At 40.8% G+C, this 17,651-nt stretch overlaps 1 protein-coding gene across 1 annotated transcript in view; it reads right to left on the bottom strand.

Annotated features, from left to right (window-relative positions):
- Positions 1 to 1,630: 1,630 nt before the first annotated feature.
- LOC119913464 (melanopsin-A-like) overlaps positions 1,631 to 17,651 on the bottom strand; it is a 61,649-nt gene continuing 45,628 nt past the window's right edge. The window contains exons 5-12 of the mRNA XM_038732893.1: positions 15,664 to 15,867; positions 11,530 to 11,701; positions 10,002 to 10,166; positions 9,198 to 9,305; positions 5,094 to 5,289; positions 4,849 to 5,013; positions 3,363 to 3,422; positions 1,631 to 1,867 (exon numbers count right to left, since the gene is read on the bottom strand). Of these exons, the coding sequence (XP_038588821.1) occupies positions 1,706 to 1,867; positions 3,363 to 3,422; positions 4,849 to 5,013; positions 5,094 to 5,289; positions 9,198 to 9,305; positions 10,002 to 10,166; positions 11,530 to 11,701; positions 15,664 to 15,867 (1,232 nt within the window). The 3' untranslated portion in view covers positions 1,631 to 1,705. The remainder of the gene's footprint in view (positions 1,868 to 3,362; positions 3,423 to 4,848; positions 5,014 to 5,093; positions 5,290 to 9,197; positions 9,306 to 10,001; positions 10,167 to 11,529; positions 11,702 to 15,663; positions 15,868 to 17,651) is intronic.

Genomic DNA, 17,651 nt, shown 5'->3' with positions numbered 1-17,651 from the left:
AACGTTAGCCTGCACTCCAGGAGTAGCACAGTGGATAATGCAACGTGTAATGCCACAAAATAATGCAATGCTAAAAAAAATGCCTTAGGTTTACTACTTTTTATAGTAGCATAAGGTAGTCAGCTGGACATGCTCATTTACATCTTAGGTTAGATTTAACAGTTTAATCCCATTCCTTACACCTTTACTCGTACCTTTTTATATTGTTTGAGTGGGTTAGAGTATACAGAGCCACATGTACACCTCTTCACCATGCGGAAAATTACAAGACTTGACGGATCAACCACTCCTAGTAAGGTTACTGTTAGCTATGAGCTGTGATGGGGTTTAGTCAGTCAACGGTCAAATTGAGAGCTGGGTTTTGAATTTGTTTTTTTATGTAATCTAAGTTCTTACTCACAAGAACCAAACAACAACTTTCCACCTGTCACATGTCTCTGTAGGACTGAGCTGGGAAACGACAGAAAAACAAATCAAAAGCAAAACACAACAAGCACACAAACAGGAATCCACAGGGTTTGTAGAAAAATCTCATATTAATAATTTCCTTGTCCTGAAACAAATGAAAATGTTTGTTAAAAGGCTCAGGGACCATAACCCGTCTCACCTGAAGAGAAAAATAAAATGATAAGAGAAAAAAAAAACTTACATCTGTTTACATCTGAATCAGGGATAGCAAGCCATTCTACTCCCAAGTCACACATAAACATCATCACATAAGATACATGGCCAAGTCCTGTTGGCATCTAGGGCTAACCCTACCCCTAACCCAATGCACTGGGGAGCCCCTTAACGTCATCGTTCAATGCACTGGGGGAACGTAGCATAATTTTTGACCGCTAAAGGTAGGTGTAGATACTTAACAGAAAGGTCTGAGTAAGGAGGTAGTCCAGAAACCGGACTTTCAACCAGGGGACTGGTGTTCGTTGCTCGTGTGAAACAAAAAGTACAATTGAATTTTTTTATTTAAATTATGTAGGTTATGTTAGTTGCATAAGTATGTTACTTAATTTAAGAAAGTCAAGTTACGTAAGTAACGCGGTTATTTTAACCCAAACCATTAACGTTTGTCAACAACGTGCCGTTTAAAATTGCGACATCTCGCAACGTTAACACATACCATTATTGTGAAAGTCTAACATTGCGTGTTTATTGTTGCTAACTTGACCGGACGTTACATATCTATTGTTTAGACCCTAAAACCCTTAAGGGTACTTAGGGCGTTAAAAAGTGACGCCAAGGGTCTTGACCAAGCGTCCTTATGTGACGAGTTGGGATTTTGGGATGGAATCAGATGCAGGAAAATTATGTTTTTGGGTTAAAGTAAAAAAAAACATTCCACCCTCCAATGCTTGTTTACTTAAGTAGCATAAGAAACATTTTCATATTACAGTCTTCTTGACAACTTAACACCTAATACACGTTAGTTGGGACAAAAATATAAGTGCTGTTTGGTTCAGTTGGTACTGGTCGCAGTCTATATTAATCATGGCTACAGCCGTTCTTTGACATTTATCAGGAGTAATTCTGTCCACTACCAATAAATCTTTGACGTAGTCCCCAACGTACCCAACACCGTCATGTTTGCTTTGATCAAATGGCTTTCGTGTGTTCTTCAGTGTGTTTGAACTCTACACTTCTAATTATCTGACTGGACGTGAGCTGGTCAGGTGGCTGCAGGTGATCAGCTGGAGGGGGCGGGGCTCTACCCAGACCCCGCCTTTGTGTTGTTGGCTGTCTTGGAGCGGGCAGTGCTGGAACCTTTTCGACTGATGGGAAGAAAGGGGCTGGACTCAGAGGTGACGACGATGCTCGGGATTCGACCAATCGTGCTTCTCGTCACGTGTCCCTCTGCAAGATCCCCGCTCTGTCAAACAGGAAATCCAGCTCAACATTTAATTTCAGAATTTATCGCTTTTAACTTATTAAGATTAACAGATTGTACGTATTCAAAAAATCCACCAAGTCCAGCTTTGGGAGAAGTATTCCGATCCTTTACTTCAGTAAAAGTACTAATACTAAACTGTGAATATACTCCACTAATGCTTTAAAACCCTTAAGTATTATGAGCTCATGCTGGCTGTACACTAGAGGACAATCAGGCTAATACTGGGTCCGATTCGCAAAGCTGAGGCTGGTTGATGAACAGATTATTGGCCCAAATAATCCTGTAGTGGGAGGGTTTATAGACATACTCTTAAGGCTCCCCAGTTACGGATCGTCAATATTACAATTCCAAATCAGTTAACTTCCGGAAACCTGCAACGGCCAATGAGAGAAAGGTGAGTGGAAAGAGTCCCAGCGTGTTGTGCATCTACTCGCACTATAAAACGTAAAAGTGTATAAACCTGCTCATTCCCTGTTCTCAGCCTCGAGTTCATCCACAGTTTGATTCTCTTCTTTTGTTTTTCTGTGCAAAACACAGCACACAAGAACAACCAGCTGACCTCTAGTGTGTACCAGGCATAAATGTACTTCGAGTATGAAATTAAAGGTACTCAACTCAGAAAAATGTTTCCGGTCAGTGTTTCACCATTATATCTAATGTTTCTGGATTAATATTCCTGCTGCATTAATGTGGATGTTGCATTTTACTGCTGAAGGTTAAGCTCATTCAAACTCTTTATCCTGTTCCGTAGTTTAATCTGCAGCAATACATCATTGTCTATAAAGCCCCTTTTCCACTGCACAGTACCAGCTCGACTCACCTCGACTCACCTCGACTCTACTCGCCTTTTTTTGGTTTTCCATTGTGGAAAAGTTGTACCTGTACCTGCTACCAGGTAATTTTTTTTGTATAACCTCCGTCGAGGTTCCAAGCGTGCTGAGGCGAAACTAAAATGTGACGTGAAAACACAGCAGACTGCTGATTAGTCAGAGAGAATATTGACTATTCACTGCATCATCATTGCACGCGCCAGACAGAGGCCAGCAACAGAAAGTTTTATATTTTACAGTTTTCGTATGGAATTTCATCACTAAATCCACTTCTGAGAAGTTTTGAGGTGAGAAATCAGCTGTGTAGATTTCGAATATTGACAGTTTTATGAGAAGTGACAGCGGAACAAAAATGTGCTTGAATATTTTCGGAGTTCTTTGAGACGATGCATTTTCCAGCTGACACACAGAGGAGAAATTATCTCTTGTTTGTGTCCGATGGTGTCTCTCTCGCCTGCGCCAATGAAAGCTACATTAGCTAGCAAGGCTAAATTAGCTTAGAAACACAGTTCAGAGCCGCGAAGTAAACCACTCAAAGTGGGTAAATAAGAGACGGAAAACACCACTCACAGATTAATATTTTTATATTTGCTTTCATAACTTCAGATTAAGATCCGCTGTGTGGACAGCTGGACAGTACTTACGTTTGGGATGCTGCCGCGTTCACTGACTCCTGCCATGGAGATATCAGTGTCACCGGACATCTGCAAAAAAGACACAAAAATGAACGGGAGCCAGTGATTATCAGACTGATTAACCAGCATCCGGCTGCAGCCATGATGGAGATTCTCCTCTGCACCACTTCCTGTCACATTAAATCCCAGGAAAGAATTTAATATATTTAGATTTTCATCGAAAGTATAAGTGAGTAAAGCAGGAAACTAGAGTCATTAAACTCTAATCTGTTTTGCAGAATTTTAAAACACTTTTAAAAACCCGAGCGACCGTTTCGATTCAATGATAGATCAAAAGGAAAAGAGGATTTTCTCGTCCGAGCTGAAAAGCACATTGAGCAGAGAAAATATGAAACACAGAGCAGCAGATTAACAACGGTGTTTTAAAAAAAGATGTTCTGGTGTTTGGAGCTGCACAGATCTGCTTTCACCAGACACACACACTACTCCTCACCGGCTGAATGCAGCGATAATGATCTACATGAGGGGTAAAATGCCTTCTGAAAAACACTTGTGGGTGTCCTGCTGTGGTAATCTGCTGTTTAATCTGACTCCAGCTGTGCAAATTATCTCTTTGAGACATGTTAAAATGTTTGCCCATCAGGTCAGCTGAGTCAGTGAACTCTTTTAAGTCCCTTCTTACAACATACTTTTATAGGAGAGCCTTTTCTGATTTTTGTTGATTTAATTTTATTCTACTTAATATATTTTTTCTTTTCTTTTAACTATATTTTGTGTTTCTTATGTCTTTTCTTGCCTTTTCTGTGTATTTATAATCTGTGTTTTATTGTATGCGCTTGTTTAAGCACTTTGTAACATGGGTTTTGAAAAGTGCTCTAAAAATAAAGATTATTATTATTATCATCGTCCCCTTCAGTTGGTCAGATCCTGACACCGGGACCTGTCAATCATCTGGATTGGCTGTTATTTGAGCCCGGGGGAAACCTCTGGCTCTCACAAGTGAAGCCAGTGCTGAAGCACCTTAAACCTGCATTCTCTCTAGCAGCCAGCAGGGGGCGACTCCACTGGCTGCAGAAAGTAGTGTGATTTTATCGAAGTCAATAAGAAAATGAGGCTACTTCTCAGCTGATTTATTACCGCAGTAAACACTTGGTCTCAGTCGCTAGTCAACATTGACTGTTTTTAGTAAAATTGCATAAGTACTGTTAGTAACTATTTATTTTAATCCAAATTATGATGTTTTCCTGAACCTAACCAATTTGTGATGTTTAACATTAATCACTAGTTTTATTTTGTTTCAAACTTCAAACAAACCGTAGAGCCTTAAATGTTGAAAACGTCACTAAAGGGTACCCAGGGCGTTAAAAAGCAACGCCAAGGGTCTTGACCAAGCGGCTTAGGAGTAAGAATCTGTTGACAAACACGATAAAACACTGCAGGCCTGCGGCAAATCAAGCCAGCGGTAACCCATGGGAGGAGCTGGCAAGGTGTTTACCTTTTCGAAGATGCCCGAGTCGTGGTTCTTCATCTTGGACTTGAAGCTGAAGGAGGGTTTGATTTCGGGGAGCTCGGCGGTGTCTCTGCTGATGTCACAGGAGACCTGGCGGCTGGCTGGTCTGGAGCCCATGCTGGACAGGTCAGCTTCAGTGTCCGTCAAACCCTGCAGAGAAAAAAAAAACACACTCTTTGACTCGCACAGCGGTGCACACACACCTGAGCGCCAAATGGATCTGAGCTTACCGATTCGCTGTCGGAGATGGAGGAGAGGCGGGACTTGCCGTTGCTCTGCCGCCTGAACTGGCTGCTGATGTCGGAGGTCTGGCTGGTCACCGTGGAGCGACGCGTCGACATGAAGCTGCTGCTGGCCGAGCGGAGGTCACGAGGACGGATGCAGAGCAAGGCGCCGAGGAATGGGATGTACTTGGCTAGCGCTAACCTGTACAGACACAGAGAGATCCAGAGATTGAGGCTGGATTGAAGCTTTGATCAGTTCTTCGTTGGTTAAGAGGTTGACTCTACTGTTAGGCAACGGGAGCAGGTGCCTCCTTCCAAGATAACTTCCGTTTTCTGATCCAGTAGAAAACTTCATACCAGCAGCATTTTCAATAACACAAATAACTTAAAATCAGGCATTGGAACATCATTTTACTCAGTGGTGTGTGGTTCACTCCACATGTCCAGATAAAAAACTAACACCACTTCCCATAAGCTCTAGAGCTCCACCGGTTAGACGTTACGCCTCGACAGAAGAGCCCATGAGCAAGCATCGTGCCTACAGGTCGAAACCAAAGTCTATTCTCACTGACTGTAACCGGCAACTGTACTGAAGTTGTGGGCAGACGGATCTTCCGCTGTTTGTCAAGAAGTAGTGCCTGCACACAATATTTATATATATATATATTTATATTTCTGTTTGTGATCTTTACAGGTGTTGGTTGGTGCATTTTGCTGCCTCCTCCTGCTTCCAGCTGTTATGCTAAGCTAGGCTAACCACACCCTGACTCCAGCTCTGCACTGAACACACATGAGATTGATATCCACCTGAACATATCGCTAACATAACACTATTTTCCAAAATGTTGAAGTATTCAGGGTACAAAGTCAAGTTTCACGGTATTCTAAAGTGACGCAGTGCTGAGGATGAATTACGGACAGCTGTTACGAACAGTAGCTAGCTGTGTATAGTTTAACCCTGTAAATTTGTTTATTAGATGTCACATTATAAGCTTTGACTTTTGAATAAAAGCCACCAAACAGGACTTTAACTAAACCATTTTATTGCTTTTTGTTTGAATATAGAATTTAAAGCTTCAAGCATCAAACAGCTCTCTGCTTTTCCTTCATAATGTTACAGATGTTGTATTAAACACCTAGAGTTACACAAGCTGTTTTCTCTTACACTTTAAAACAAGGTCAGGTGTTCTGCATCAGTCCATTGTGTGTGTTCGATTGTCTCCAGCCCAGTTAACATTCAGGTTAATTGAGCAGCGATTGGTTCAGTTGTTAGAGCGCCTTGTCTGATTGGATCAATCTTCAAACAGTGTGACGGTCCACTGAGCAGAATAACAGGCAGGTTAGCTGGAGTCAAACTAAATTCAGATACTAATGAACAAATAGGTTCAGGTGAGAGCCTGCCGCCGAGCTTTAGGTTGTATGTTGTCGATGTTTTTCTTCTCTAAGGACGATCATTAATCCTCTTCTGAGAGTGTTTAAAACTAAAATTGGCAGATTAAATCAAGAGGGGATTTTGAGGAGGGTTGAAAACAAAAATTAACAGAGATTTAAAACAATACACAGATAACTCAAACACAACTGAGTCAATTAAAGTATGGGGTAAAGTCAGTCATCATTTAGAACAGGACCTCTGTGTGTCTACTCACGCCTAGTATGTGTTATGAGTTGTAGTTGTTTCCCTGTGAGTTTGAGTTTTTGCCATTGTTTCATATGTCTATTTGCCCGTTTCTCTCGTTCCTTGTCCTTAGTAGTTTATGTCTCCTCTTTTATCTTAGCTCTTGGTCCTGTGTTCTAGTTTGTCTTTGTTCCCAGTCCTGTGCCTCGGTTACGTTTTAGTATTTACTTCTTGTTCCTCGTCTGCATTATTTTAGTTTAGTCTGCTCTGTATTCTGTGTCTTAGCTCCTCGTTCTGTGTCTCGGTTTATGTCTTAGTGTTTTGGGTTCTGTCCTGTGTCCAGTATCAGTTATATAGTCTGTTGTGTTTTGGGGTTTACTCATGTCCGTCTCTGTCTGTCACTCATGTCTGTCTTCTTGATGCATTAGTTTCCAGTTCAGTGTTTTACTTCGCTTCACTTCGGTCTGTGTTCCTTGTTGGTGTTAGTTCAGTGGGGATGTGTCTGCTTGTGTCTTGATTCATTTATATTTATTCCTCTGATCTGTTATGTGTTCAGTAACCTGTGTCATGTCTATTCCCTCCAGTATCCCTCTGCCTGACTGTCTCTCTGTTCTCCTCTCTGCTCTGCCTGCCTCGTTAGCCTCATGTCTTTCTCCTGTGTTGCTCCCGCCCTGCTCGTTAGTCCGTGTATATATACCTGGTGTTTCTGTCTTGTCTTTGATGGGTCATTGTTTGTTGTCACCCAGTGTTGCAGTTTGTTCTTGTGTCTTCAGCCTTACTTGCTGTGTCTTCCTGTTACCCTGCTCATTTTTGGATTCTGGTTTTCACCCTTTTTGGATTTCTGTTGGACAGCCACTCTGTTTGTAAGTGTGCTCGCCTTTTGTTATATTAAAACCCTTCTCTGAACTGTTCCTGCTGGCTTTTCGTGTCCTGCATTTGGGTCCTCCAACCTGCTCAACCCTGCCTATCACCACATAACTGTAACAGTATGTCTAACCCTTTTCTAGAATTTGTCCAGTAAAATCAGGATTTTCAAGTGTGTGTGCCCAGAAAAATATAACTGAGCTTGATGACCTACATAGCTGTGACAGACTGATGCTGTTCCAGCAATTTAATGACTTAGCAAATACCTGCCACACACATGGATATCTACAGCTGAGACATTTTAAACGTTCGGATCCCTGGAAAAAACAAAGCTTTCACAATTTATTACAAACCCAAGGAATCCAACGTAAACATTTCAGTGGCCTGTGATTTATTGTTAGCACACAGCATAAAGCTAACACCAATTTGCTCAGAGGGAAATGGGACACAGATCTTGAAACAACACAATTTGATAATCAATGGTCCTTACTGCCTCAGGGCGCACACAAAGATAAGTGCTAGATACAAAATCTGAAAAATAGTTTCCAACACATTCTTTTACACTCCTGATTTAAAAACTGGAGCTTCAGAAGCAAGAACCAGAAATTTCTTCTATATGGCTTGGTTATGCCCAAAACTAGGTCCGTGGTGGGAGGCCATAGAAAATACTCACTAAAGTCTTAAATATGGAATATGGCTCCTCCCCTATAATGGAACTACTGGGAGATTACTGAATCTGCAGTTTAACTTCATCCATTCAGCTCATGTCTTTGGGATGCCCAAAAATTATTTTTGTCAAACGGACTGCTGTGGATCCTCCTAGCCAATCACAATGGGTGAATAGACTTAACTATTGTCTGGCTTTAGAGAAGGTTACACATTTTTTTTAGAAACACAGCCGGGTGAATCTGCACTCCTCCACTATTATTTTATTAATTCCTTTTTCCCCCTCTTTCTTTTATTGCATAAAACTTAAAATGTTCAATAAAAAGGTTCAAAAAAGAAAATGAGTCTTAACGAAAAAATCAAACTAACGTAAACTGTATTTTTTTGTTTGCAGAACAACAATAAACTAAAATTACAGAGCAAATGTCTAATAGGGTCGACATAAGCTTAGTATTTCAGGTTGGATATGAAGTCTAGTGGCAGCAAAGTCGGGAGAAAGCGGCAGAGTAATTTGGGCTTACTTTCACTTTGTCACTGATAAGAGCAAGTGCCTCGCAGTGGATGGTGAAGAAATATGTGGAACGTTTCTCAAGGGGAAAAATCCCACAAAGTCCGTCCAAATTTCTGCATTCACACCTGTCCAAATGAACTGCGCCAAGGGGGAAAACGAACTCTGGTGCGATTCGACCGAACTAAATGAGGCAGGTGTGAAATCTCCCTAAAACTAACAGTGAAGCTAATAAAAACTAAACTAAAACTTAACATTTTCTAAAAATATAAACTAGACTGAACTAGCAAACCTGCTTTAAAAACTAAACTGAACTTGTAAAGTCAAAACAGAATAAAAATAAAAACTAATGACAAAATGCAAAACTACAATGACCTTGGTAAGGAATCTGTGAAGGTTCTCAGTCGCCCAGGTCACAGATATCCAAGGAAGGTTAAAATCAAGGGCAGCATGTTACCTGTATTTCGGGTGCGTGATGGCGTAGATGATGGGGTTGTGGATGGCCGAGGCCTTGGCGATGACTGCGGGCACAGAGTTCATGTAGGGAGTCAATATGTCTGCGTACCTGAAACACAACAACAACACAGTGAGGACCAAGAACCTTTGCAAACGGACACTTCAGCTGCACCGTAGGGGGGCGGGGTCAAGTTCACGTTCCCGGAGGGGACCACACGTCCATTCTCCCCCCAGCTTGTACTTTAACCATTTCTGTTTTCTGCTATTTTCTACTTTTCCACATTTCTGAGGGAAATATTACACTTTTATCCGGCAGCTTTAGTTACTTTGCAGATTTAGATGAATAATACAATATATAGTAAAAATATAATCAACTAATAAATTAGTTTGTATTATTACTGATTACGATTAAGACTTTATTGGTCCCTTGGTGAAATACACAAGCTACCCAGCAGTGTATAAAAACTATGAAACTAGCTCCACCTTTGCATCTGCAACATTAAAGTGATGAACACATTAATGCATCAATAATAATAATAATTTATTTCTCTTACATTAGCCATTCCGCATGATAAGTACTTTTACATTATTTTGTACTTTTACTTTTAGCAGAGTATTTTTCCAGTTCATTTCATTAAAATTAGTTTTCTTGGAGCAGCATCTAGTGGTCATTAGAGGAACTGCAGCTAAAGACCATCCCTGACCTCGACATTTGAATTTGGCGGCTGCAGGTTTGAAGCTGTGATACTGTGATTTTATCGATGTTGCTGTAAGCAGCACACGTCTGGCGGTGGTCTTGTTTTACCCGGCGAAGGCGGTGAGAGCAACGGCGGAGTACGGCGACCAGGAGATGACGTAGAGCAGGATGACAATCAGAGCGATCTTCGCCATTTTCCACTCATTGTGCATCCGGTGGGAGTCTCGACCGCTGCCATGACTGTGAATGCTGCCGTTTGTCTTCCCCACGGCCCTGAAATCACACAGACACACACACACCTGTAGCGCTACACCTGTGGGGACACCGTGCACATGTACTGTAACTTATATAATAATACTAACCAAAACAAACACAAAAGGGGAAAACTAAATGCGTTTTAGGTTTAGAAACATTTTGAGCCCCCTCTCCTTTGCCTCCCAGTGGTTTGATCCACTTCCTGCTTTCCCCCTTATGTCACTGACACACACAAGTCCGGTTTGAAGAGACCAAAGTTAAGATCTCTATAGTAGTTGTGGATCTCAAAGTAACATTGAGTTTTTTCTCTTTAATACAGATAATACTCATTCATAAATTAGTCACAACAAAAACGATAATGATTACCGTGAGTGCTCTCTGTTAGCTTTATTAATGTTACTTAACCTGTTTGGTGGCTTGTTTATTAGCTTGTTGGATGGTAAGTGACCCACTACAACTAACACGGCAATTAGCGTGAACCAACATCAGGCTAATACTGTAGCTCTAACGTGTGACTATAACTCCTCAAACATTAGGCCTAAATGCATAATTCTGGTCTCCTTTGAAAGGTCAGAAGCTACGTAATATGATCAATTGTAAATGAACCTATTTAATTTGCTAATAAAGAGTAAAAGGATATTTTCATCCTCGCCTGGTATAAAATTTATATTTTAATAGCAATATCACCATCAAAACCATCATCCAATTCATTATAGTTCAACAGAATATCTTCTAATACACCTTTAACTGTAAATTGGATGAAAAGAATCTAATACACAACAGTTATTACACACTTTTTCAAAAATATACCAGGTGAATATTTACTGTTAATATGTTCACTGGTATTGTAAAACACTATTTCTGCCCATACAACCACGTTCCAAATAATATTAAGCTTCCAAAACATTGAAATATTGATAAAAACAGTGAATATTCATCAACATTCCTGTGACCAAATGCACTCCCATGCTTTACAGGCCCAGAACTTGAGAAAACAGCTGACAAAAGTAAGTCTGGGGTTGTAACTGTATATGTATGTTGGTGCGTTTGTTGTTATTATTAGTCCGTGTGAGTTTTGTGATTTGAGTGATATGAGTTTCACAGCTGCAGTGCCGCCGCTAAAGGTGCGCCAAATATGACATCCAGACTTTAGTCAAACAAGAATAAACCTATAAACGTTGAATCTGTCAATACGAAGCGACTCTTTTATGTGTTTATCTTAATAGACTATATGTTTTCAAACAAAAAGGAGCTTTACATAGTCAACTTTAATCATATAAATCTTAATTTTCCAACAACAAAAATGGGGCTAGTAACCACACTGGCTAGTGCTCAAAAAAGTTAATGTCAAGCCCTGCCAAACACACGTACGATGACTGACCGGTTGGTGTTGCGGATGGCGCGGAAGATGAAGAGGTAGCAGTAGATGATGATGAAGAGCGGCAGGAAGAAGGCGAAGATGAAGAGCAGCATGGTGTACGCTCGCACCGACGGGGTAAAGGTCATGTAGTCCCACGAACAGGAAGTAAGCAGGCCCTCTGGGACATAGGCACCTGAGGGGCGAGAGACATAAACAGACACACACAGAGAGAGAGTTTTAATGTCCCATCTGGACACTCTTGTTGCCACGGCCACACATTTCACGCTCTGTTCAAACACAGACGTACAGACTGAGAGGAAGAAAAGGGAGGGCAGGTTCTGACCTCTTGGCGTCACTGGAGCCATTTAGTGTTATTTTTGCACGTGAAGGGCTCCGCGCCGTTAAGTTAACAAGAATAAACATGCAACATCTGGTTAGAAGTCTTTCAAAATAAAAGTAGTGAATTTGGATAATTTTAGACAATAAAACTATGTCCACCCAACCACCTCCTTACATTTCTGTTATTTATATAAATGCTCCGTATAGCACCTTTCTAGTCTTTTCGACCACTTAAAGTGCTTTTACACTACATCCACTCACTGAGCCTAAGTGCTCAAACAGAACTGGCAATTCAGGGTTCTGTATCTTGACCAAGGACACCTCAACATGTAGCCTGGGATTGAACCTCCGACCTTCAAAATAACAGGCAACCTGCTCTACCTCCTGAGCCACAGCCGCCATGCTTACTTTTAACAATGACGCTAAAGAGTTTTGCCAGTGCAAGGGGTCTTCACCATACATTAACACTTGGGAGGGAGAACGGTTTGCATTTAATCAGTCGTAAGCGAACACTTAGACAACACTTAGAGAGGGAGACAATGCTGCGCGAATATATACGCAGCACTCTGCAATCAAGTACTATTTTAAATAGATCATATTAATATGTGGTGGTTGGCGGTGATACTGTTGCGGGCCGCCACAAACAAATCAATGTATGGGAAACACTGACTGAGTGATGACCTAAACGTGCTCCGGCTCAGATCGTTAGGCGCAGTGTGAGCGCAGGCCAGCGGTGGAGTGGGGAGGAGGGACAATCACGGAAACCGGGCCTAGTGTGACTACGCCCTAAGTCCCTCCCATTCTGGTGGACCACCATAATATGTGTAATTCTGGGCTCAGTTCAAACAGGATCAAAAAATAAGTTGTCTCTCACCATTGACTACCGGACATATTTTTTTCCAAAGTAAGGTTCCATGAGCCGGAAGTGGAAGCGAATGACTGAAGCTGTGTTCACACTGAAAGCGAATCCAGCGTTTCGGGCGGCTTGATTACATACAAAGTCACGAATTCCTGCGAATTTGCTCCAGGCTGTGCGGAAGATACGTTTGTTGCAAATTTTTTAACTTGAGTGTGAAATTTGCATGGAGCTATGTTGCAAAAAGCCTATCAGCGTTGAGATTGTCCGGACGTCACCGACGGCTTGAGAGCGTTGTTTGGAGAGGACCAAGCAGAGCGGGTTATTGACGCCGCTGGCCGACGGAGAGCTGCTAAACTACGGGGAAGTGTAGAAGAAAGAGACGGGAGCAGCGCTGCAGCTTTTGGACAAATAAACCCCCGTCTGGATTATGCTCTGACAACTACGCTTGTCAGCAGCTAGCTTCCGTGCATTTGCGGTTCCACTGGTATTGTTAGCGTCGGTTGGCACCCAGAGCTCTGTTGGACTACACTATATCAAAACCGGATAAATCTGGACGTTACTTGGAGAAAAGAAAGCGAGGAAGTTGAACTACCTGGAGAGTTCAGAAAACATGTGTCTGTAACTTTATACCAGCTATCGTTGTACTTTACTGTGAACAAGTTAGCATAGCGTAGCCCTGATCAATCCAAACTACATTCAGAAAACAAACAATTTAGAAGTTGTTGTCCTGCTGACAGACCTGACAAAGCATAAATTCATAGGTCTAACAAATCTGCATCATATTGTAGTTATTTCGGCATCAGTTTGATCCGTTTTCATTTCAGCTAACATCACTGAAATGAAACAAATAAGGAGAAATAGCGTTATAGAAATAAATTGTTGCGTGTTGCTAATGATATCAGCTGCAGTGTTTTCTGTCTGTCAACATGCAAACAAAACGTTTCCTCGTGGTTAAATGTCTCTCTGTGTTTATCTCCTTAACAAGAACACAGCCAAGAGACCACATACTGTATAAACACTGAGGCTGTTCTGCTATTTCTGCCTTCAGCACTGATTTATTTAAAATTGGTCCAGATTTATATGTATTGTTGACTTTGTGTGATTTGTAAATGAAGCAGATGTGCTGCTATGTGCTTGTGAAAATGTCCTCTTTCTTGTTTTGCTTTGTTGTATAAAGAGGAAAATAAAGAGTAATTGTCCAACGAAGGTTAAAATCAAGGGCAACTGGACTTGGTTGAAGATACTAGAAGACGTCGAAACGTCTTCCAGTATCTTCACATAAGTCCAGTTGCCCTTGATTTTAACCTTCGTTAACTATGACCTAGATGACTGAGAATCTTCATAGACAAAGAGTAAATGACATTTTTTGTAGGTAAGATTGTGTAAGCTGTGTATTTGAAACAGTCAGTGATATTTTTCAATGTGAATATAAACTTTCAGATGCGTGAATGTTTTTATTGTCAGTGTTTTATCATTACAAAAAGTTCTGATCTTTTCCTGTATTAGAGTGTACTCTTTCTAGTACTATATATATATATATATATATATGAAGGAAATACATCGGGAACATGTGTAAGTCATGCATATGATGTGTGCATTGTTTCTTTTTGGTGTGAATTTTCATCTGTTGTCTAAGAGATCAAAGATTGAATAATATTTGTTTCTATGAAACTGTAAAATTACACATTGTCCTACTTTGTTTTAATTATTAATGTTTAATTTCATGCTTGTCCCAAAACAGCCGCTGGCCTCTGTCTGGCCCCTGAGAGCCGTCACTGGAAATGAATGACAAAGAATTACCCAGGGGAAAAAGTTAAAACGTATGATCAAATTTAAAGATTTAACAACATACCAGACTCCATTCAAATGACAGCACGTTTACATTGGGTTAGAAGGTTGACAGACCCTACGTTCACCTCCAGCTGCTCCAGACCTGAACCCAGGAACTCATCAAGTCCTGAATAAGATTCCTGAAGAAATGTTTTCTTTCATTCTCCACATGTCCTCATAAATATAAAAAAACTCAATCTTAGAATCACATACTGCTAAAAGCAAATGGCACATTTATGACATGACCTCTGCTCAGAAACATTTTCAACCTGAAGGATTTATAGGAGCTTTTCTGTTTCAATACGTTATAATTTACATATATCTTAGTAGAAATGAGAGGTGAGGGTGAAGAAGGAAAACAAACCACGTGTAGCGCGTGTGAACATGAACTATAGGCGACTGGAGCACAGACACCATACGCCGGTATGGTTTATGTTATATTATTCTTTTTCCTATTTTCCTCTAGCACCATCATGAGGTTCTGGTCCAGTTTAAATACAAAGGAGAGGAGAGTAACATATGGAGAGCCTAAGTCCCTCTCCTTCCAATGGACCACCACCTTACTTTGGAAAAAATATGTTCGGCAAGAGACAACAAATTTTTTGATCCCGTTTGAATTGTGCTCTGAATTACACACGATGATGGTCAATTTATAATATACATTTAATCTAAAACTGTATAAGACAAAAAGTCAAAAATACAAAATTACAAAGACTACAAACCCAAAAGTCGCGTATGTGACGTAACTCTTTCTCTAAATGACTGAAGCTAACGTCAAAGAACTTCCATGAAAGGATGATGTGATAAAAGGCCAGAGAGTCGTTGGATTAAACAAATCAGATGAGATATATATCTGCGAGGAACAAAGCTACGTTATCTAATTAGCAGCAACCAAGCAATGAACGTTAGCTAGCATTACCGCGGCAACATCTTGGTGACGTATATTGTGCGAGACAAGAGAGTTAAGTAGTTCACTCAACTGTTTTCACACAAAATAACATGTAACTTTATAAAATGATCTTTTAAATTGACAAACATCGTGTGTGTGATTCAGGGCTCTGTTCAAACAGATAACAAACATATAAACAAATAAGGTCCCATATAACAGAGTGTGTGTGTGTCCTCACTCCAGCCGAAGAACGGCGGCAGGCTCCAGCCCAGGGAGTACAACCACGCCGCCATGATGACGAGGAGGGCCCGTTTTCGTGACAACACCCCGATGGAGGTCAGAGGTCGCGTGATGACGAAGTAGCGGTCGACAGCGATCACCGTCAGCGTGATCATGGAGCAGATCCCGAAGAGAGCGCCGCAGAACGCGTACAGCTCGCAACCTAAAGACAGAGACAAGATTACAGTAATGGGGACAGATAGTGTTTGAAAAATGTGCTATGCTTAAGAAAGAAGAAGCATTTAAGACTTTCAATGAACTTATAGGACAGGAACTGGAACAGGAAACGCCTGCAAGTGAAAGACATGGCGTAAGATAGGTAACAGTCTATTTGTAAGTGACATGTGATATAAAGATTCAGTTGCTTTGTATGTCATGAAAAACACAATGGGGGCAACCAACTGTTTAAAAGCAGACTGTCGAGCCTCTAGGTAGTTAGATAGATACGTATGTTTTCAGATAAAGTGGACTAAAGGGAGTGCAAAATGCGTAAAAGAAAACTCTGCAGGCAGTTTAACGAGACATACAGGTGCAGAAGATGCTGATGATGTTTAATTAATTTATGAAGGACACAATAACTGCTCCTCTCTTACAGTCATCGCAGCCAAAGAAAAGTCAGACTGTGGTTTAATGAACTGATCAATCCTCCCTGAAAGAGTACATTTCTTGTTAAAAGACAGACTCAACAAGATAAACCAGCACCTCCTCTGCTTGTCTTTCTCTTTTTCTTTACACTCAGTGATTAAAACTTAAAGTGAACTCTCTCTCTGCCTTATTAAAATGACCTCGGGGCGTCTGTCTGGGGAGACGGAGGATCGAGGATCGACTCAAATGAAAACACTTCGCCTTGTTTTCTCTGAGCTGAACATTATACTTTCATGGTGGGAAATTAAAACGGATCTGAAAGCCTGAAGGTGGAGGGGGGGAGGGACACAGACAAGGACTGGATCAGATCTTTATAAGTCTGTGCACTGGTACTTGGTAGCTTTGGGAGAACATATATTTCCTATCTTGTATCTCTATATCCAATTTTCCTACAAATGTTCAGTGCCAATCGTTTAGTTGTTTAAAGAACCACACCAGCAGTTTTAGTCCATGAAATTAAATTTGCAGACCATTTTACACATGATCGGTATCATCTTGATTTCCTTTGCTCCAGGCAGCCTTTTTGGTGTCAGTTCTTTTAGCTAAAAATCTACTTTTAGAGATTTAAAACTTGCCACAGAAAGATAATCCATCACAGTTTAGTGCCCGATGACACCAGCTTTCAATTAAATTGCTAAAAAATAAATCTATTCCTGCTCTTATCCCTATGGGTTTATGCTTAATGAAGAAGCTTTACAACAACCAAGTCTTTCTCTGTTATTATCCTCATTTCTCATCTTTGCTTTCTCTTAAAATATTCCTAACCAGAAGGACAGTCACAGAGCACAGAACTCCTACAAGGCCAACAGTCCAGTCTTCTATGAGACCCAAATCTACAAGCGCTGCCACCATAAACAGGGTTTCTGCGGAGTCTTAAAAAGCCTTAAATTTCAAAATCAAAATTCAAGGCCTTAAAGAGTCTTAAATTTGCTGAAGTTTGTGTTCTAGGTCTTAAAAAATAAAAAAAAATTTCCCAAGTCCATGTAACTGTTATGAGTTGTGGTTTCTTCCTTGTGAGTTTGAGTTTTTGCCATTGTTTCATATGTCTATTTGCCCGTTTCTCTCGTTCCTTGTCCTTAGTAGTTTATGTCTCGTCTTTTATCTTAGCTCTTGGTCCTGTGTTTTAGTTTGTCTTTGTTCCCGGTCCTGTGCCTCGGTTATGTTTTAGTATTTACTTCTTGTTCCTCGTCTGCATTATTTTAGTTTAGTCTGCTCTGTATTCTGTGTCTTAGCTCCTCGTTCTGTGTCTCGGTTTATGTCTTAGTGTTTTGGGTTCTGTCCTGTGTCCAGTATCAGTTATAT

Source organism: Micropterus salmoides, unplaced genomic scaffold, assembly GCF_014851395.1.
Source record: "Micropterus salmoides isolate LMB-PRFRI ecotype aquatic unplaced genomic scaffold, ASM1485139v1 Ms_hic_scaffold_2, whole genome shotgun sequence".
Classification (NCBI taxonomy): Eukaryota; Metazoa; Chordata; class Actinopteri; order Centrarchiformes; family Centrarchidae; genus Micropterus; species Micropterus salmoides.
The sequence above is the reverse complement of the archived record's forward strand: the minus strand, read 5'-3'. Positions and strand labels throughout refer to the sequence as shown.